The following is a 22,837-nucleotide window of genomic DNA, read 5'->3' as shown; positions in this document are numbered from 1 at the left end:
GACAATAGAAAATTGTACCAAAGCACATATTTATTTTATTTTTGTTTTTAAATTCCTACAACAACAATCAATGCCAGTTTTTATTAGAAAATTTAATAGTTGCAATTTAATTATTATGAATCTTTATTGAAATTATATTTAAAATGTCGAGTTCCGGTGATTTCCGGAAAAAAACCCGAGCTAATATGTTTTCGCCCTTTGTATATTCGTCCCTATGAAGTCACAAACAGACGATCCTTGATCTGGGACCTTCTAAAACATGTTATATAAGTTCCAAGCCCTGATTGACTCCATAAAAATCAGCATTTTATATCGTTTCATTAAAGTTATCTATGTTCAGGATATATTTGTACACGGTAAAAGCATTTATTTAGTCTATTCTTTGTCTCTCGAAAATTTATTTTCAATTTTGTACATATTGAAATCCTGCATTTCGTTGGCTAAAATTTTTCAATTTCATTCTGTTCTGGGCAAGGTCAGGTTGCTTATTTTCACTTCTAACCAGGCCACTATATTTATTTTTTTATGGGTGTTAAATCATCACGGTTATTTTAACTGCAGATTTTATATAAAAAAATGAAAAATAGATAACTAAAACAACCTTCAAATAAAATCTGCTATCCGATAAGAACAGTAGGACTAGGTTATGTAATAAACCAAAGCACAATAAGTACACAATACACGTTTTTGTATAAAGAAACAACGTTTTCCTTACAATTAAAAAACATGATAAATATGAAAAATACATACATGTAACAGATTAAGTATATTTTAAGATTAAGTTAGGAAAAGACCAACCAATTCCATTCAACTCTACCCTGGAACTAAATTCAGAAACTACAGATGCTGCTAAGCCTGCCTCATATCTTGACTTATATCTAGAAATTGACAATAAGGGTCGGTTGTGAACAAAACTTTACGACAAAAGAGATTATTTCAGCTTCTTAATTGTGAACTTTCCATTTCTATGTAGCAACATTCAAGCAGCGCCTGAATATGGAGTATATATCCTCAGTTGATACAGGGCTTGTGTTTCCTATCATGTGATGTCTTTGATAGAGGGTTGTTACTCACAAGGAAGCTATTAAACCAAGAGTTCCAAGTGGTGAAGTTGAAATCATCCCTTCTAAAATTTTACAAACGCCATCACGAGTCAATTGACCGTTACGGAATATCTGTTTCACAGATGACGACAGATTTATTCTAATCATCGTAACCACAATCCCGCCCTTCTTTTCACTGAATGTGACCTACCAAATTAGACTTTCATGGGTTTGTACTTAAATGAGCAACACAACGGGTGCCACATGTGGAGCAGGATCTGCTTCCCTTCCGGAGCACCTGAGATCACCCCTAGTTTTTGGTGGGGTTCGTGTTGCTCAGTCTTTATTGTTGTCTATGTTGTGCTTTGTTAACTGTTGTTTGTCTTTGGCATTCTTCTTTAATTGTCATGGTGTTGTCAGTTTATTTTCGACTTATGAGTTTGAATGTCCCTTTGGTATCTTTCGTCTCTCTTTTTAAACTCTCAATTCATTTTCATGCACCTGTTGCTAGTACGGCTTGTTTATTTTCATTTTTGTAAACTACTATTTCTGGCACTCTCTTGCATTTTGTTCGTTTTGAATAATCATACTCGTCCTGTCTTGTGCTAATTCGATATTTGTTTCCAATTATCAGCAGGCCAGAAAATTCGTTTCGAAAATCCTCCTTTCCCCTCCCTTAAATATCAAATGGGTTGCAGAGCTGACAGTATAATAGCGAAGAACTTTGGCGATAATCGGAGAAGAAAAGAAACTTCGTGTTATCCTATGCAATATTGTTACTGATATATAGTTGCAATGGAAACATAGCTTGTGTAAGAATGTAAAATCAGTGCTTGATAATTGTGGAATATCAAATATATGGAAAACTGAATATATTTACTCATTTTTGAAGTAGCAACTGGTTGTATAATACTGTTAAATTATGATTAACTGACCAGTTTAGTTAATTATGGTCTGCCACTCTATAGAACTCTAAAAAAAAAGCTCTAAATTATAGATTATTCATAAACAGTCTAAATTGTGAAACCTACTTTAATATTCTAGATGACAAAAACCTTTTGTAGATTTAGAAATTTGAACACAAAAATTCCTACTTAAATTGGTAGATGACAAAATATTCAGAAGGAAAACCGTATTTGTTTTTATGTAATTTCGGTGATATTGGCAAAGAATCCTTATATTTTGGCATGTTCAGCAGTAGACGAAAGTAGACGAACGGTTTTAAAGCACTAATTTGTAAACAGACTGACCAAACATTTATAATCTAGATTATATTAATGAATAGCAACAATCCGTCTAAACTAAACAAGTTGTGCAAATTTATATACGATACGTAACGAATAATTATAGAAGGCCTAGAATCTCTTGGGTAACCAGTTTATGTCTACTTTATAATTGTATTTATATTTTATACTATGTATGTTAACTTTGTTTATTTGTATATGTCTCTATACCATTATACTTTGGTAACGAGAATGAATTAAGATAGTCTACTTCAAAAGAGGCGAAGGATACCAAAGGGACATTCAAACTCATAAGTCACCGCAAATAAAAAAAAACTTATGATAAAGAAATGAAAATGGAAAAAGGAGGTGTGGCCCGTGCCAATTTTTGCGAGACCGTAACCGTCATGGCGTGCGGGTTTACCGTCAGGCGGAAGTTAAGGCGCATGACAGTATTTCTATACCCCCGTTTACCCATATGGTCTCAGATTATGTAAATAATGTTTGGTGTCTATAATGATTGCAAAGTGTGTACATGTTCGTTCGTTCGTTTGTGAGTGAGTTTTATTTTAATAGGATAGCACAGTTAGAACCATGCAACAAAGCTAATCGTCCGGCTGAGGCCCTCAAACAATAATTCTAAAATAATTAATATTCATTGTTAAAGTCTATACACAATATATCTTTGGTGAAATAAAATGCAGTTTCAACGATTTTCTGGCTTATCTTTACATTAGATATGTTGTAAATATTGGGCATGGGAACAAATGAATTTTCATTATTTGACGATCTAAAAGAATATTTTGTAAAATAAGATATCACATAAATATGGAGGAGCATTACTATCCATACACTTAAAACATTAAACCCCCCTCGTGATATTTCAATGTTGAAGTGTATGAATAATAATCGGCATCTTCATATATAGTTCATCGATCAACGTAGATTTCTGTAACGCTACTGGTATTATGACAACGATCTCAGGCATACCTAGCTGCCCGATGTTGGAAACAGACTCTAATTAAGGTGTGGTTGAGAAGAATGTAATAATATTGTTTGATTGGAGTTTTCTTGTTTGAAGCAGTGAGAACTGTACATTTGCCAGGATGGAAAGCCATCAACCAGTCTTTATTCACACCTCGCTGCAGCATCAAGATCTTCTTGAAGGCTATGACGATCTTTTTTATTTGATAGTTTTGTACATGATGCTGTCATCTGCGAACAGTCTGAGTTTACCAAACTGGTAGGTCATTTATGTTTATGTGTTGAAGGCCGTACTTTGACCTATAATTGTTTACTTTTTACTTGGATGGAGAGTTGTCTCATTGGCACTCATACCACATCTTCTTATTTACATAACTTGAAAAGAACAGGAACCAGGAATTTTCCATGTGAGCACCAGAAGTAAGTTAACCGGAGCAAAATCTGATTACTCTGTACCTAGGACTACTGTTTTGCGGTTTGATAAATAGGGCGGATATCAACTTCAATGTTTCATTTTGTATTCAATAAAATACGTTTGAATAAGAGTCTTTAATAAGGGACTTTGTCAAGATATATCTTAAAAAAAATCAAAGATTTTTAATAAATCATGAGTCACAAAATCTTGAAATCTATTTCATCATTTGTCATAATCCAAATTAATAATACGTTGACATTTCCACCTTAAGTTTTCTTTGACGGTTTCGCTGTCACTGTAAATATGTGAATAACATTTGGTGTATACAGACATATATATATTTATATAATCATTCATGTATTATATTCGCTGGATTCTCTCGCTGGTGTATAGAATCATTGTAAGGTCTGACAGGAATCATCTGATTTTAGCCTTATGCTCACAGTTCATTGAAAAAATATGAAAACATTTATTTTATTCAATTAAGGATTTATAACTAACATAACTAGTATACGTCCTTGATTCAATTAACTCGAGGAGTACCTACGGTGGAAAGTCAAACACACCTCTTTTGACGGTTCCAACCGGAAATCACCGTGCGCATGTTTACTGTATCCAAGCAACATTGGAACTGTTTCCTCTCTTGCAATATTTGCTGTATTTGGAAAGCAAGTTTATAAAAATACATGGTAATTAACTTATTTGTGAATATACTAAGATTATCAATGTTTCTTTTTATGTTGTAGCAAAGTCACTTTATTTGATGTAAAAATCAGTGTGGGGCTACAGGTGAACACTGACAGGGTATGCCTAGCTTGTTTATGTTCTGAGTTGTTGTTATATATATGTTTTTGAACCGATCCAATTATAATTTTTGTAGATATTGAACGATTATTCATATCAATCTATAGCACTGTGTTTTGTAAATATAATCATGTATAGAAGAAACCATATGGGAGAGACGGATGAAAGCGCTATTCTGTCCTGTACTGCTGTAGATAACACGTTAACTTTGCAATGTTTGGGAGATTTTATTTGAGACTTAATACTGGTTTGATTAACTTCAATAATCAATTGATTAACCTTTCTTTTATACATGTACATGTGTAGTTGTCTATCTCCTATTTCCAGTGAAGTTTATCTGGTTAGGCAATATTGATTTTTGTAGACATAGTGTGAAAAGAACAGTTGAAGAATTTACATTGTATAAATACTTCTCAATTACCATTGGTAAGAAAAATTACAAGATAAAAATTTACAAAGGAGTATACTAGCAATTCAGGTTTGAAGTTTGATCGTCTGGTTGTCTGTATTGTGAAGCTCCCGCAGGTTCAAAAACGACCTGCGACCTCCGGGCTTTTTAGAAGCGACTTTCGACCTGAGGGCCTTCTAAAAATGACCTGCGACCTGTAAAATTTTGAAAAAACGACCTTGGACTTCACCCACGCCTTGCCATTTTGGGCGCAATGTTTTCCTTTGTGGTCCTTTGTCGCCATTTCGGTTATTTGACAGATTGGCAAAACGGCGCGGTTACTGGTTCTCTGTGGTCACCAGTAGAACTAGATCAGGAAGAACAATCGGCTGGCATCATGACCAGATCTGATAAAATAAAATGCCCAAATCACATGTCTGTTATTAAACATAAACTGCTGACTGTTGGTCCCACCAACCATAGTCAGCCTTACTGTTTTTCTGGCCATCTGTCACACTTTTGTCTACTTTATTATACTCCACTACACGCAGTAGAGAAGTATTACATGGTTGGGTATCCGTCCGTACTTCCATCTGTGTGACCGTCCCATGGTGGTATCCAGATGAAAACTTGAGAACGGATCAAAGATTTATTTCATTTGTTCCCAAATGTTTAGCACTATAAAGTACAAGTTAAGTTCGATTTTCATCTTAAATCAACATGCAGTTTTCAAATAGTCAATTTTGAACTATTTGTGACCCTTTTTGTATCTATAGTCGGTTAGAAGTCTTCGTTTCTTTGTTTCTAGAGCCTGATAAGCTATCAAATTGTCAAGTTATGATCATTTTTGGACCATTTTTGTTGTTTAAAAAAGATTAAAGTTGGTCTGGGTTATTGCTTCAAATACACTATGGACACTATGGGCGATGGTCATCACTAGAGCATAGGGCACTAGCTACTAGCGTCTCTGTGTCTGCTCCAAAGAGACAAATGTATCCAAGTAAGGTTGTTGATCAGTTTCATGTTTTATGTCCCGACAACATTGTTGCGGTAAATATAGTTTTTCGGTCTGTTCGTCCATCCGTTCGTTCGTCAGTTACACTTTGGTTTACCTTTGCGTTTAAGATGATTTCCTAAAAAGTTTCAAGTCGAATCTTCGTGAAATTTTGTACCGTACTCTTTATTTATCCTGACATGGACTAACAACTGTGTAAAAATGGGGGAGTTCCATCGAAAATGGAAATAAGCGCAGAGCGGGACACCTCTGTCTTCAAGACATTTCCTTGTTGCCATCAGTCTATAGATCGTGTATATCTCAGTAGGTAAATCCAGCTCTACATCCCTGGTGATTTTATAAGAGTTCTGGGGACTTGCTCAATATGAATATTGTGTTGGATTAGTGAAATACTGAATGTTTGATTGAAACTACTGTTCTGAAAAATCGAAAAGTTCAAGTCCTGTTTTGGTCTCAATATGGAAAAGAACGGATATGGGTTAATGGCACGAAGACATCACATATTGATCATTAAATGCCACACAAAAATAAATCTAGAGCTGACGACACGAATTTTAATAGATCAGGAACTTCCCACTTACAGATAGCCATCTCTGGATGGCCTCAAACAAAACAAGAACAACCGAACCCAAGGGCACAGCAAAATGTCCAAATATCTTATTTAAAACTAAAAGGTTAAATCAGGAACATATATGTCCCTGGTTTAATAACACAAGAATCGACACAACAATGACTTAAATGGATCCTTTAAATATAAAAACGACTTCCGACCTCTATGTTGGAAAAAAAACGACTGGCAACCTGTACATTTCCCTTAAAAACGACCTCGCGACCTTGCGACGAATTTAAAAGCCACCTTGCGACCTGAGGGGGGTACCCTGTGGGAGCCCCTATTGTGGCAGAGAAGACCTAAGATTTATTAAGTTCAGTACTTTATTTGCTTAAATAAGGTAAATCAATTTATAACAAGCAAGATTCTAAAATCATTAGTACATCAACAATACATAACCTAACTTCGATGTAGCAGTATTTTGTAAACAAAAAGAGAGCACCATAAACATGAAGTTATTAAATGAAGTCTGACAAAATTTAGTTTAATGGCAATATTATAAAAAAAAAAATGGCTAAGGCTTGCAAAAACTAAACCTGCTACACACTACTGAAATAATGCTGTTTTTTTCTATAAAACTAATTAAGTTACAATAAATTAGGAATATTTTGCAAATTCATGCCTTGAATAAATTATTTCATACTAAAATTTCAAATGTCAGTCTTGCATTTTATTCAAAGAACTTGTTGGTTTATATTAAAATCTGGGCTTCTTAAATTCTTGTGCTTCCTTTACAAATATTTTAACATAAATAATGAATAGATTTAAGTCATATGAAAGGAGTCTATTGAAATGATAATGTTACGGAAGTTATTGGACCAATCAATGTATATATTACTAAACTAAGTTTCCTAGGTATGATTTTTTTGCATTTACAACAAAAAATGTATAACAAAATCAAGAAAAACTACTTCATTCAGCGAAAACTTGGCCTGCTAAATAATTTTCGTGTATTATTGTTGAAGTTTACTGAACATGACCTTATGTAATAAACAATCAACACAGAATCATGGAGCACATGAAAAATAAGTGAGGTGATAGACATGCAATAGAGCAATGTTTAATTTTTTTTTCATATTTTCCATTCATTTCTATTTGTTAATTAAACTTTGTCATAACAGTTGTTAAATCATTTGGTGTATTGAAACTTTTTTTCAGAATCAAATAACACTAACTTCCACTTTTGTTTACCTTTTCTTTAATCAAGGTTTTCCCCTTGAACTTGCGCTGTAGGGTTGTTGAAGTTCTTACTAGAGATCTCATGTTTAAGATCACTGCATATGGAAAAGCTATCAGCGAATTAGAGAACGAGAAGACAACAATTCAATAGCAGTACATTTCTGAAGATTTTGATAAGATAAAGGATTTTCTTTTAAAGAAAGTCAATTTACACATGATTTTTAGTAAAACAGTGCCATTCAACTTCAAGTAACTGTATATAAAACATATTGAACTTTTTTTGGCATATTAAACATGGTGGTTTGTATTTAAATATCTTTTAGGTTTTAATCCACATATTTTACACCTTTGAATAATTTGAAAAACTTTCTTAAAGTCAAAGAATACATTAGGTTTGTCTTTGCATAAAGAGGCTGAAACTTGATTCCTGTTCACTTATTTTGACATTTATATATTTTTCATTTTATATTTGTAGATTTTAAGATGTCAGCTGCTGTGGCATCAAACCATTTAGAACATGACATAAGAACACTTGCACAAACTAAGAGGATTAGAGTTACAGAATTCTTTCAAGATTTTGACAAACTGAGATCAGGATTCATAACAGGTTATTTTATTTATCAATTTCACCACCCTCATAATATTCCAGAATTTATTATACATTACTTTAGTCTTGAATCTACTTCAATCTTGAATAGGGTAGTGTAGGAAAGATAATCAAGTTCATGTTTTAATTAGTTAGTTGGACTTGGAACAGTCTTTAATATGCCAAATGATGGGGGAACATTGTTTAACAGTAAACTAACATCTGTTGAGCAGCCTAAACAAATTGTAAAATTGATGATGAATGCTGTGAATAGATTTTGGAATAAGAAAATGGATGATATTAGTTGATTAAAAAACTTTATATAAATTTTGTCTTTTAATTGTTTTCATAAGTAAGTAAAAATTACATTGATCTTTAAAAACACTTACAGTGACTAAAATTGTATTGCTATAACAAACAAACTTTCTTTTTCAGATCAGCAATTTTTTCGATGCTTATGGCAAACATTAGGCTTGAAGTTAGATACAGAACAGGAAGCTGTCTTAAGACAAAAATATGACTTTTTGAGAAATGGCAGATTTAATTACAAGGCATTCTGTGAAGAAATAGATAGAAACTTTAATCCACATGATTTAACCAAAGATCCTGCCAGGCAGAGAGTCGAAGCTCCTGAATTGTAAGCTCCTCACATTAGACCTACTAGCCCAAACAGCCAGTTAATTTTATATTTTATACATATGTACTACTATTTTCCAGATATTCAGTTTGTTATATCTTAGAAAGTATAAAAGTTACATAAATCATTATTTTCGATGTTTATGTGCAGTTCCTCATGCTCTAGTTGCATGCAAAATTTCGTAAAATTCTGTGAGAATGCCCATTTATGTTAACCTGTTACATGAAACTAGCATATTTATCCATTAGATTTACAGCATTGTAAAAGTTCCTCTATCTGTGAGCCCAGTGTGAGGTAGCAATTTTAATAGATTTATAGGTTAATACAAACCATGAATTTTTTCATGTACATACTCTTTATTGATTTGTTAAGTAGAAAGTCTGAAACTGTGAATTTGAAAATCTACAAGTCCATCAATTCATGTGACTTTTAAAAAATTAACAAACATTTGTGATAATGTAAATTTGTGGTCATGAAAATGCTCAGTTTTAGATTATTAACATTTCTGTGATGTAATATTGCTTTTTCAATTGTAGCCTGGGAACCATAAGAACAGTACGTCCATTGACTCCAACTCAAGAAGATGTTATTTTGGGGGTTTTGAGTCGTATGCAACAGTTTTATCAGTACCATGGAATCAACCTGAGAACCTGTTACGAAGACTTTGATCGTCATCATATGGGTGTAGTTACAGAAAGTCAGGTACCTAGCTTGATGACTTATACCTCTTGGAAACTTTTGCACAAAAGATAATGTTCAGAAAATGGGAATTTTTGTCTGCATTACTGGTACTCAGATCATTAAGAGGGTTAAAAAAATTTAAAGTCATTTTGGCTCAGAAATGAATTTAAAACTATCATAAACATTAGTATTGATATATTTTAAAAGTCAAGACCTGCAATATTTTAAAATTTTTACTCCCTTCTAAAGTGGTTTGTCATAGATGGAAAGGTAAAAACTTCAAAGAAATTTTGATAGAGATCTTTATGGTCATGGTAAATTGACATACATTACAGAAATTAAATTCCTTATAATTTTGATAATTACAAATTTATATAAATATATGTTTATGAATGCAAAAATGATAACCTTTTTTCATCAACAGTTTTACAGAAGTTTTCCTGGTCCTCCAGATGTGAGTGAGGGTGAAATCGCATTATTAGTGAACAAATACAGAGATCCTAGCAAACCAGGACTTCTTAACTACTTAAACCTTCATCATGATATTGTGGCCATCACTGGACAAATAGCAAAACAGAAGCAACTTACACCAACATTTGAAAGATCTGTGGATTATGTCCCATTGCAGGTATTTGAATTATAATTACGCATTTTAAAAACGTCGCTTGCATACGAATTTTCACATTCAATGTGTACATTTAATGCTGCTATGTCAGTTAAATTTTGAATACAATACCATATTATAATTAGTAGCCATTATAGTCAAGCTTTTATACTAATATTTGTATCATGGTATCAAAAGGTTAAAATTAATGGGTGATTGGTGTTTTTAAATAACTTTCCTTAGATTGATTAGTCGATGCTTTTCTACCCTGTGTTTGCATGCAATCATTTTATTAAAGCAAGAAGAAAGCTATATAAAAAATTTTATACGACCGCAAAAATGTTTTTTGGTTCGTATAATGCTATGATGTCGTCGTCCGAAGATACATTTGGTTTCCGGACAATTACTTTAGTTTATGTGAATGGATCTCTATGACATTTTACAAGAAGGTTCAATACCACAAAAGGAAGGTTGGGATTGATTTCGGGGGTTATGGTGCCAACAGTTTAGGAATTAGGGGCCAAAAACAAGCATTTTTGTAGTTTCCGGACAATAACTTGTGTGTAAATGTATGGATCTCTCTGAAACTGTACCACAAGGTTCCATATCACAAAGGGAAGGCTGGGATTGACTTTGGGGGTTATTGCCCCAAACACACAGGAATTGGGGCCAAAAACAAGCATTTTTCTAGTTTCCAGAAAATAAATTTTGTTTTAGTGTATGGATCTCTCTTAAATTGTACTACAAGGTTCCTTATCACAAAGGGAAGGCTGGGATTGAGTTTGGGGGTAATTACTCCAATGGGGGGAGGGGGGGTTCAAAAAGTTTGGGATGGGGGATTTTTTTTCAACACAAATTTTTTTGGGGGGTTCATATTATTTTTTCTTTTAAATTTTTGAAATTTCAAATTTTTTGAAAAGTTCCAAGAAGAAATCTTCAATTGCACAGTATTGAGCAATCCAAATTCAGACAGTATTAAGCTTGAATATTGTGTCCAAACTTACCCCAACTGTTCAGGGTTCGACCTCTGCGGTCGTATCAGGCTGCGCTCATCAAAGCATTTTATTACACATTGCTGAAATAAAAAAAAATTGCTGTGGGAAATACCCCATACAATTTATTTCTAAAATAGTCCTTAGTTCATCATATTTTACTGTCATTTGTAGCCAACTTCAGATCCAACATTGAACCAGATCTTTGATAAGATCAGAGTTGCTGTTTACAAAAATGGGATCCGTACAAAAGAATTTTTCAAGGATCATGATAAATTAAGGAGTGGCATTATAACAGAGAACCAATTTATATGTGGACTGGCCCTTGCTGTGGGAAAGGAAGCTCAGTTATCACGACCAGAGATACAGAAAGTTGTTGAGTATTACAGAAGACAGGATGGGCGTGTACAATATAAAGAATTTTGTGATATGATGGAAAATGGTAATTAAAAGATCAACAACAAAAAATGAACAATGTTATTTGTATTCAAGTTATTGATTTTGTATATTATTTGATTTATTTTTATTCATATTTTTTCTGAATTTTGATAAATTTCGCCAACCATTTGTTCATGATTATTTAATCTGCAATTGACTTTTTTGATATTAGTCACATTTATTTCAAAAAATTTCCATAAATGTTTTTAAAGTGTATTAAAATACCTACCTTAGAAATTGCTTTTTTTGTTTTTGTTATGTAGTTGGGTAGCTTTTTAATTGATGTATATATACCACATCTCCTTTAATTCACGTTTAAAATTAGGTTTTTCAAATGTTGAAAGGTAAATTTATACTCATTTTACTTATTTGTTATTTTCCAGCATTTAACATACCAAATCTTGACAAGAAACCATTACAGGAAGTGATCAGACCAGGCAGAGGAGCACTTGCTAGGGTAACTTTCTTTTTAAACAGGTTTCAATTCAGAATGTATAGAAATTTGGATTTAATTGGATGCAACAAGATTGTCTGGAAATAGAACAGTGAACTCAGGGTTTATGATTGCTTCTTACATTTTATAAAAATGTAATTTTCGGTGACTTATAAAATGTCCAAGGTTTCATATTTTTTGTACAGCATATTTGAAACGCTGGAATTTGGATACCGAATTTAAAAAAAAAAGGATGATCTCAGCCTATAAGTATGCAGCATCTTAGGTTTTATTGAATAACAATGTTTTTCGCCTGATTCTGAAATTAATGGGGTTTTTTTTCATTTGAAAATACAAAGTTGTCAAGATTTTATTTTGTGCATTTATATGTAGTTGAATAAAGATCAGTTACACATCAAGTTTTTGAAATACTTTTAAATTGATTATTAGTCTTTATGACACTTAAAGTTTGAAATATTCTAGAAAATTATACTTGTCTCCACTATTTTGTCATGCATGTAGAGAAAAAGTAAAATCACAAAAATTCAATCGGAAAGTCCCTAATCACATGGCAAAATCAAATGACAAAACACATCAAACGAATGGACAACAACTGTTAGAATGTGCTAATTATATTACATGAATAATGATCAGATGCAGTGTGAGTTTTGTCTGTTCTTTTTCCTTCGAAATCAAAAATTGAACAGTTGTGTAATGATGAGTTACTGGTCAATTTACATTTTATAGATTGAGATACAATTAAATAAGATTTTTCCATCATTAGCTAACCATACTCCATTCTTACTGTAAAATGTGTGAATCATTGTTTTACAGACTCTTAAACCACTGACAGATAATGAGGAGGCCAGAGTGAACGTTGTTTTGTCAGAAATAGCAGAACAGGTTAGACGCAGACGACTGATGATGTACACATACTTTAAGGATTACGACAGGGTAAATACACAATTAAATGAAATACTCACATCCAGTTAAACAAAACATGTTCTTTTTAAAAAAGATGTGGAGAATTAATATATTCAATCGAGGAGATAAAGCACTTAAGACTACCATTCAAACAAATAATACAAGTAGATAAAGTTAGAATATGTACAGCAAAGAAGTAGACAATCTAGACAATAAATGAAAATTCAAGCAAAAGAAGATTTACGATGTTCAATTCTCATTAATGGATTAAGAAGACTAATCAAGGTAAAAACAAACAAAAAATGAGGGAATCAACTGAACTCCAATAAAGAGTGAGATTGGATGTAAAAACATGCACAACATCTGTCCATAAAAAATAAGATGAGTAGGTAAACTAAATGTAAAACTTGTACAATTATTATCCACACAAAAAATTAACCAAATAAAGCATGTAATAGTATATTCCACAATATAAGATGGAAATACAGCCTTGATATGAAACATGAACAACTACCATCCAGATAAAACAACAAAACAAAGTAAAACCATTAACTAAAAATTTCCATAAAATATATGCAACTATGTCACACAATTAGACAAGCAGATTAAAGTTGTTTGATATAAAACATATTAAACTACTATCCAAACAAAAAAAAATCAGACAGACCCAAGAGTAGATTAAGCTTTAAATGTTTTCTGTTGTTATTAGGAGTGTGTCACATTTATTTCCAGTTAGTTTTGTTTCATAATGATATCAAATAATATGCCTTTATGAGAGAACTTTGAATGATATTTTTAGGGAAAGGCCTATACTAGAGTTGTCACACCATTACAGTTCGGAAGAATTTTACATTTCTTAAGTTTAAATGTAACTGCAGAGGATATGAAGTTATTATGTAAAAAGTTTGAAGACCCTGCCAGTGGTGATGTAAATTATCCAGCTTTTGTACAATGTGTAGATAAAGGTTTGTTAAAAGATCATCTTTTTAAAATTAATAAAAACAAAATTTGATATTATAATTTACTGTTGTCTGTAGTATTTGCTATTAAATCTTATCATATGTTGCTTAAAACAGTGCAAATAGTTTACAATAGTATTCAATTTCATGCAAGCCTTCAGCAAGGTACTAATGATCTTTCACTTAAGATCCAAGAATTATAGTTAGAGATTGCTCTGACATTAATTGTCATGTTTTTTCTCATGTAGCATGCTAAATGTGTTTTAACACCTACATTTGAAATCTATTTTTTATTTAGAATAATTCCTCTGAATTTTCTTGAAATAATGTAATGAATAAAATGAAAAATTAAAACTGATAGCACTGAAGTTTATTTTTTAAACAAGTATTGAAAACTGACCTTTAAGAAAGTAAATAATAAATTATGTAAATATTTTATGAATTTTTCAGAATTTGTTGGTCACACTTTGGAAGATGCTGACATATCAGAAAAGGGGCGTACTAATACAAATGCACCAGAGAAGACTTTAGAGCAGAGCCTCAGTAATGTCTCTTTTGAGGATTTGATGTCAAGAATTAGACATATAGTGCTAACAAATAGACTCAGGGTAGGTATTATTTTTTAATTTATTTATTAATATAAATGACAGCATAAAAAGATTATAACAAAGTTATAATCACCTGTCATAACATTCTGAATTATTCATTACAGCTTGTTAGTAGTTTTCTTTCTTTTGAATTTTAATTCAATTTTAAGGGATACACAAAGTTGAATTTAAGCATTGTTTATATTTCTATATTACATGCAAATCTTCTGGTATTTAATTAGTTTGTGAGTGAGATGGTCATATTGATAACACAAATTGCTTCTACAGAAACAGTTGATAAAATGCAGGAAAACCAAACTGAATATTCAAATTCACATCATTGGCATGATTATCTCCCCTGTGACAGTTTGGCTTTGTGAAACTATTCTCTATAATTTGTTTAAGTCAAATAACCTTAGGTATCAAGATAGAGTTATCCATATCACATGCATCAAGACATTTGAACACTAATAAATTATTTATGTCAAAGGATTTCTGTCTGACCAAGTATTGAATATTGCATAATGTGAGACTTAGATCAGCTGTATTTGGTCTATAGAATCTTTGTAAGGTTTACATGTCTGTCTTTTAGGTTCAACATAACTTAATCTCATTTTCATGGGTAATGATCGAAATTTAAGTTTTAATGAAACCATGAGAGAAGATCTTGATATCAATGACTTTTTAACATATTAATATATATAGTCATAACAGTGTGTTCACTCTTTCTTTACTATTATTTACTGGCTTATAATTTTGCAATATATTTTTTTATTTTTAAAGGTGAATGAATTTTTCCAAGATTATGATCCATTAAGAAGTGGATCTATCAGTAAGACACAGTTCAGACGTGGTCTAGGATTACTTGGACTGAGTAAATTGGGAACCCATGATTTAACAGATGGTCATTATAGAATCTTAATTGATGCCTACCAAAGTCCTGATAAAGAAGATCAAGTGTTGTGGACAAGGTTTTTACATGATGTTGAAACAGGTGAGAAATCTATTATTGTGGATAATATTTTTACATTAGGCTGAGGAGAAATCAAGTGTTTTCAAGGTTTTTACATTAGCGTTGAAACAGATAACAGTAATCAAGTGTTATATTTAACTTTGAAAAGGCTAAAATTGTTTTCACAATCATGCACAGTTATTACTGTATAATACTGTGAATTCATTAGTATTTGTCAAGTACTAAATTTCATTGAATAATTGGTGTTAATGAGTCATTAATTTCAGATTTCCTTACTTGTATGGAAATTTTTCAGACCTTGAAATCGAAGTACCCACAAAACTAATACTTTTCACAAACACAAAATAAACGAATCGAAGTTAGATAATTTCAAAAGAAACATGACAAAATCAGTGTTCCAGCTAGGTCGTTTTCACAGGGCGGTCTGCCCGCCCTTTCCCGAGGAAACCACCCTGTGCCCTTTTTCTGACGTCCTGTGCCCTTTTTAAGACGCCCTGCCCTTTTTCGTAAGTCCATGCCATTATTGCCGTAATATTTTGATGAAAATACAATTATTCTACCTGTCTTCATATTTATGACAAATTTATGACCCTCAGCTAATTAACATTTACAGCAGGTGTAATAAGTTGTGATTACAGATAATCCGTTTATCGACATCGGATGGGTCATTAATCCGTTAATTAAACTTCATAATTGACCATTGTAATAATTTTTCTCATTAAATTCGGTCAGTCAGCATTTCAATTTCAATATTTCTCAAAAGATGACAATTTGCATTTGATGTATCCGTAGATTGTCTGTTGTTATGTCAAAGATTTTTTTTTTTAAATAGATCTTTTAAACTAGTTTTAATCCAGAAGAAAGTAAAAACAATGCTTGACTGTACCTTTCATTGAATATCTATATCCAAATTAAATTAATTAAAGCTGTAATCCATGATCACAAATTGACTGCTTTGTTTACATTTGTTGAAAGCCATGTGCTTTTTTGGCGGGAAAATTCGGAAAAACCCCTTTAACAAGAAACAGTTACATTTCATTATTTATAGACAGTAAGATTTTCATTTTGATTAACTGCTAAGATTATTTCATTAAAAATGAATACTTTCTTGGGGTGAAACTGATAATACTTTAATACTCTACATCTAGGGGTGTGTAAAATGGAAAAAGGGGGGGGGGGATTTTTTATATATGTTTTATATATAATATTACAAATATAAGTTTAACAGTCTGAAAAGACATGGTTAAATGGATTTTAATTCTGAAAAACTCAATGTGGTTTATTGTAATTCATTTATTATTTCTACCATAATCAAAAACACTGGGCTACATGTATAGGCATTTCAAACATATATATATTGCCTTTATAAGAACATTCAAGACTTTAATAAGTATGTACCTGTAGTAAAAATACCCTGGTAGGGCCTTAAAATTTCTACTGGGCACTTGGAAAAAAGTTTTGGGATCCAGGTTGGCCCCTGGAGAAAATGTTAGGTATTGTTCCTGACTGTATTGCAGATCTAGTGTAGTATTTTAACTGACATTCACAATTCATTTCACTAATGAAATAAAAATAATTCTACAAAACACTGCTGCGCTCTGCATTGCAACTTAACCTTAGACCTACCATGGAGCAAAAATGTTCTAGGGAAGACTGAGCTAGTAATATACGTCCTTGCATGGTCCCTTTAATACTGTTACCCAAAATAAGGTTGATTTTCATCTAGCGTAAAAGTGACTGAACCCCTGCAGTTAACATAAGACAATGTTTGACATGCCCTTTTTGAAATATCAATCATCGTGCTAAAGTGCCCTTTTCATGATTGTCTCCCTGCCCTTTTGAAATCCTAGCTGGAACACTGAAAATGGTTGATCCATACAGATCTTTGGATCAAATTTTGTGATTTATTGTTAAAATACAAATTTTTGTTGTACCTGTAAACAGCTTTTTAGAGCCCTTCTGTTCTGTAGTTACATTCACAAAATTCAGCAACTCAATTGACCCTATGAATAAGATAAACACTGGTTTAGTGATAGTTATTTTCAGCTACTGTAGTTGGACTCACAAAAAAAAAGAGAATTTCCTTTGTAAAATATGATCAAGGGAGATAATTCATAGAATTTTTATTTAAGAAGAGTATGTGATTAATTAGTGAGGCTACAATGAACCTATCAAAAATATACAAACATAATTTTTTTTTATCCTCAGTATTTACACAGCCTTGTTTGGAAAAAGATCCAAACTTCCAAGTACCTCCACAGGAAATATTCCGTGTCCCAAAACCTGGTACTGTAGACTGGGACCAGAGTACCGAAGACCATCAAAGTATTTTTGAGGGAACCATGGATAGATTGCGGCAAAGAACAAATCAGAGAAGAGTACTGACAAAACCAGTTTTTCAGGACTTTGACCTGTAAATATTGATTTAAAAATCATTGATTTTCTTTTGGGAGGGGGCTGAAAATTTTTGTTTACAAAAGAAGAAGAAAAAAAACTAGTAAAACCATAACGAGAAAATATTTCTTTAAATTTTAATCTGTCCACCTTAATTTTGATCAAATGCTCCAAACTAAATTGTTTATCACTTTGGTGACTTTATAATTAAAAAAGAATTGGCCTATTGTCAGAGAAAAATATAATAGTTTAATATAACTTAGATTTCATGTCACCGTGAATTTGGTTCAGTGTAAGAATCAGCTAGTGCACAAAAAACATGTAGTAAAACATTCAGGGCATTGTATCACCTTTCCACAAAAATTAAGTCATTTTGATCTATATTTCATGGTTTAATGACAAATTTTACCTCCAAGTTCAGTTCTCAGATACTTGAGTGACACAACAATCATTAAACATGGTGTAAGGATGCATTTAGGGAAGTTTCAGAGCTGTTGCCAAAATTATGTCACTTTTACCTACGTTTGAGGCTTCAGTGACTTTTTTTAAGATTTCTGTTTAAGTTCAGTTTTACAAAGTTGCTTACAATCTTAAAACCTTATGTAGTGATGGAACGATGTGAGCATAACTGCTTCCCACCATAATTATGTCACCATTAGGGGTTTTAAATGAATCCCTAACTTTTTACATCTTGAGTTTAATCTTTTTATGCGTGGATCCCATGGATGACATCGATCTTAATCCCATTTAAAGCAGTTGTTATGACTTTATTTCAGTCCTCTTTACATTGACATGTACTATTATTCCATAACAGTTATACTGATTATATAAGGTGTGAAACACAATAAGAAGAATGTGACAAACTTCGTAATCAATTAAAACCTGATGCATCTGTTTTCATTGAGTTATACTAATGTAACTATGTGTCTGCAGTACATATATACATATGTTCTGTTATTTTAGACATAATAATGGCCATGTGACCAGGGTCCAGTTCAGACAGTGTTTAACAATCCTAGAACTTCATGCTACAGAGCCTGAGATGGCATCACTGGAGGCTAAGTTCTGTAATGATGTTGGGTTTAACTACTTACAATTCCTGCAAGAGCTTGAACCAAGAGAACAACAGCAGTTTATGTATGAGAAGCGATTAGAAGAACTCAGACTTACTAATACATCAAAGAAATTACCTGAATTGAATATTGCTGAAGATTTAGAAGGAGTTATGATGAAAGTGAAGACTAAGGTAGTGTGTTGGAATTTGAATTTCCATGACATATTTGTACAGTTCAATCATTTTGGCATATTTAATCACTCTATTGAAATTATATGGTTCTTCAAATATGAAATTTGATCTCGATTTTAATGATTTACATTTTTTAAAGATCTTTAACGTTAGTCTCATTGAATAACAGTTGAAAACAGTTGACTTAAATATGATTTTTTATCCATTCTACAGGTCAGTAAAGAAAGAGTTCGTGTTCTGGAGTTCTTGAGAGACTATGACAAACTCAGGTCAGGAAGAATACTGAAGACATCATTCCGTCGTGCTCTTGATTTATGTAGATTTGAGTTAAAGGAATCAGAAGTCTGTATCCTGGAAGACAAGTATGTATATACGGTCATATAATATAAAAATCAGTCCAGTCAGATTTGTTTAAAAAAGAAAGCTATTAAGAAAATTTATAAAAATGTGACATTACCTCTCACATAGATGATTTCTGTATTTTCTAATTGTAAATAAATCACAGGGAAAAAAATTATTGCACCCAGCTGTACTTTGAAAACTTGTTTGGTATTGAATGTAAACCTTTTACTGTGTTGATCATGTTTAAAACCTTTACCAGGTATTTGGCATTGTTAAAATATCTTACATCTATATTACAAAGTTGGCCTTAAGATGGATTTGGCTATTTTTTTAGGTCCTATTTGATTTATAGCTCTTCAACGTTTCGGTCCTTATACATCCTTGGCTTTCAAATATTTGGCTTTGAGCGTTCCTGATGAAGGTAAATCCAGAAAAGCGCTTCGAACGCATGAAATTTATAACATGTTGTTTTCAATTTTTTTATATATAAGTCTTACATTATATTTTTTTCTCCTGTGTTTATTACAGATACCAATCACAGGGTTATCCAGATTTTGTAGACTATGTGAAGTTCTGTGATGATGTGGAGAGTATATTTACTTTCAAAGAACTAGAAAAAGCACCGTTACAGGAAGTGGTACAGTTCAAACCTCCAGAAGAATGGGAACTTAATAAACTAGAACCAGAAGCTGAATCACAGTTTTCAATGTGTATGGATAGAATTTCTGAAAAGGTGAGAACTCTAAGGTTTTTTTTTTACAAAAGAGGACCAGGGATGATAAGACTCTTTGGTCTGAATTATGATGGACCTCTTAAATTAAAAACTTAAATGAACGTGAGTAATGATTTTCAGTGTAAAGTCAAAAAATGTTTTTGTTACATGGTGTTTATATGAGGGACTTTGATGGACAGATTGAAAGCAAGGAGGAAAAGGGCTAATTTGAAACAATAGAAATGAGAGAGTTTATCTCAGTCACAAATCTTATGCTACCTGATAGTTAAAAACTTAGCAGGAAACTGAATGAATAGGGAACCCAGTTTAACCCTATCTACATTTTAAACAAGAAGACCTTTCAACAGAAAATAATGACTACTTCTATTTTGCAAATAAAATTTTATTACGCTGTTAATTAATTACATGTTGAAATAGTCTCTAATAATAAGGAATTTAAAAATTAGTGTTAAAGCATTATGAGTTTTTGTAATTGAAAATTGAGAGTGTTCTGGTTTCTTTTGAGAAAAAAAATATGTCATCTTTTGAGCAGAAATTTGAATGCCAAAGAATTTCAGACTCTTAGTCTTATTTTTTTACCTTCTGGTATACTAATATATGTTATTACCTTACAGGTGAGGAAACACAGAATGCAGTTATATCCCTTGTTCGAAGATTATGACAGGGTCCACAATGGCACAGTATCAAGATCACAATTCAGACGTGTTCTTAGTGAACTAGAGTTAGCCAGTCTGGTAAATGAACAAGAATTTAAACTCCTCTGGCACAAGTTTGATGTCAAAATCGGAGGAAAAGATGATGTTAATTACATTGCATTTTGTGAAATGATTTATGCTTTAGCCAAGTTTGAATGGAGGAAACCATAAAAATGTAAACATAGAAAACAAACAAGCATTAAACTGTGATAAATAATAAAATGAGAAAATAAAAGACAGTGAAGAAAAGTTATATTAAACTGAGATTGCTTAATGTTGAAACAATTTTATGAATGCATATTATGTTCCAAGTATCAGTATATAATGGATGTTGCAAATTACTGTTATTTCATTTCTTTTACTTTTAAATAACTAATGCCATGTTTATTTCTTTGCTTGATGTTTCTCAACTTTTCCAGAAATTAAGATTGTTCTTTTATCAGATTAAAAAGACATTGATTGTGGAAATGCTGCCAAATTTTTCTTCATTTTGTCAAAACAAGGTTTTTTATTATTGTTCTATAAGTTGTTGCTTCAAACAATTAATCACCTTGCTGTAAATAAGCATTGTCAATACAGAAACAAATATATTAGAAGCAATCTATTTTACATCAACTTTATTTTTACACTATTATATTTAAAATTTGTTTTATATCTAATAAATGATGTCCTTTGTATTATTCATTTTCATTGTGCCTCAACAAAATTTAGAGGACTATAAAAAAACCATAGTCTATGTCCATATGTGCACCCTCTAACATCTCTCAGAAAGTAATAACTATATAGTTTATATAATATTGTATGCAGATGCTGACAATATGCCATAAGGTGACGGTAAAATGGTTTTCAGTTTTTACAAATTTGTAGTTTTATATTTGAATTCAGTCTTAAGATGGTAATGACCTACACCATTTAACTTGATGAAAGAATGCATGTCTTAGATACTTAGTGACCTTAAATCTAATGACTGATGTAAGTTCTTCAATTGTCTGGTTAAGTTTTCTGGACAATTGATTGATTGTTGGTTTGCTTAATGTCCAGTGGCAAATATTTCATGCATGTTCAGGAAGAGAACAAATTAACAATAAATACAATAGGTAGGTCTTGTAATTGAGGCTGTCCGGGATTAGGTCGGGCAAATTTGGACTTTTCTGGACAAATTATAGTTCTCAACATTTAACATTAGGATGACAATATTTTGTTTCAAGGCTTATAATTTGGTAGACAAACATACATTTCATCTACCTTAGTCTCTTCAATGATGCTTGAATATCACCTAAAATTCCAAAATGTTGTTACAAATATGACTAGGGAAATTTTTTCCTGGGGGTAGAAAAACCTTAGTCAGTTAATGTTTCAAGATGTTCAATATTTTATAAAGAGTAAATTTATAGAAAATTAACATATCAATGATAGTTTATGTCAACACAAAAGTGCTGACAACTGGGCTGGTGATATAGCTGTCTATATATTTGATATGCCATCTCATATATATACATGTTTACCTTTTGATGTTGCCATGCTATTTTGCATATCTTGTAGTGTGATTTGCTGTTGATTGAAAGTCCAATGGCAAATATAACCTGTATATTCAGGATGATGACATCTTAATGAAATATGAACATTCCAAGCTTTTTAGTAGAACGACCTTTAACATGCTTGATGACAAATGACACTCTTCAACCAGACATACCCTACTTTGACACATTATTCCATCTCCAAGCTGATTATCCTTTGCTCTTATTAATAACATGTGCTTCATTAAGATAAGCAGCTTAAAACATCTTAAAGTTTCTGCTTTAACCTCCTTCACTAAAGGCCAGCACGAGACTACTGAGGTTGTCACCATATGATGACATTTGATCTACCATTATTTTATTTCAAAGTATTATTTTTATCAAGCCTTTGCGGAAAGTGACAAAACGCAAATCATAGGGGTGCTAATCTGGTGT

General features: G+C 32.0%; 1 protein-coding gene across 1 annotated transcript; it reads left to right on the top strand.

The window, feature by feature from the left end:
* Window positions 1-4,323: 4,323 nt before the first annotated feature.
* Window positions 4,324-21,562, top strand: LOC127709346 (uncharacterized). Its single transcript, XM_052214819.1, has 16 exons — window positions 4,324-4,354; window positions 8,137-8,268; window positions 8,683-8,884; window positions 9,421-9,586; window positions 9,990-10,193; window positions 11,336-11,603; window positions 11,983-12,056; window positions 12,867-12,986; window positions 13,756-13,921; window positions 14,366-14,523; window positions 15,286-15,496; window positions 17,684-17,888; window positions 18,833-19,115; window positions 19,329-19,477; window positions 19,986-20,190; window positions 20,805-21,562. Exons 2-16 carry the CDS (start codon window positions 8,145-8,147, stop codon window positions 21,054-21,056), a joined length of 2,787 nt encoding a protein of 928 aa, XP_052070779.1. The 5' UTR covers window positions 4,324-4,354; window positions 8,137-8,144; the 3' UTR covers window positions 21,057-21,562.
* Window positions 21,563-22,837: the final 1,275 nt, after the last annotated feature.

This window comes from Mytilus californianus, unplaced genomic scaffold, assembly GCF_021869535.1.
Source record: "Mytilus californianus isolate M0D057914Y unplaced genomic scaffold, xbMytCali1.0.p SCAF_7, whole genome shotgun sequence".
Lineage (NCBI taxonomy): Eukaryota > Metazoa > Mollusca > Bivalvia > Mytilida > Mytilidae > Mytilus > Mytilus californianus.
This window is presented reverse-complemented; position numbering and strand designations above follow the sequence as displayed.

What these genes read in the sequence shown, in the direction of transcription:
- LOC127709346 (XM_052214819.1), top strand. Translation starts at nt 8,145, where the DNA reads ATGTCAGCTGCTGTGGCATCAAACCATTTAGAACATGACATAAGAACA. An exon ending in GAGATCAGGATTCATAACAG is followed by an intron (nt 8,269 to 8,682) that starts GTTATTTTATTT and finishes TTTCTTTTTCAG; the next exon opens with ATCAGCAATTTTTTCGATGC. An exon ending in TGCTAACAAATAGACTCAGG is followed by an intron (nt 14,524 to 15,285) that starts GTAGGTATTATT and finishes TTATTTTTAAAG; the next exon opens with GTGAATGAATTTTTCCAAGA.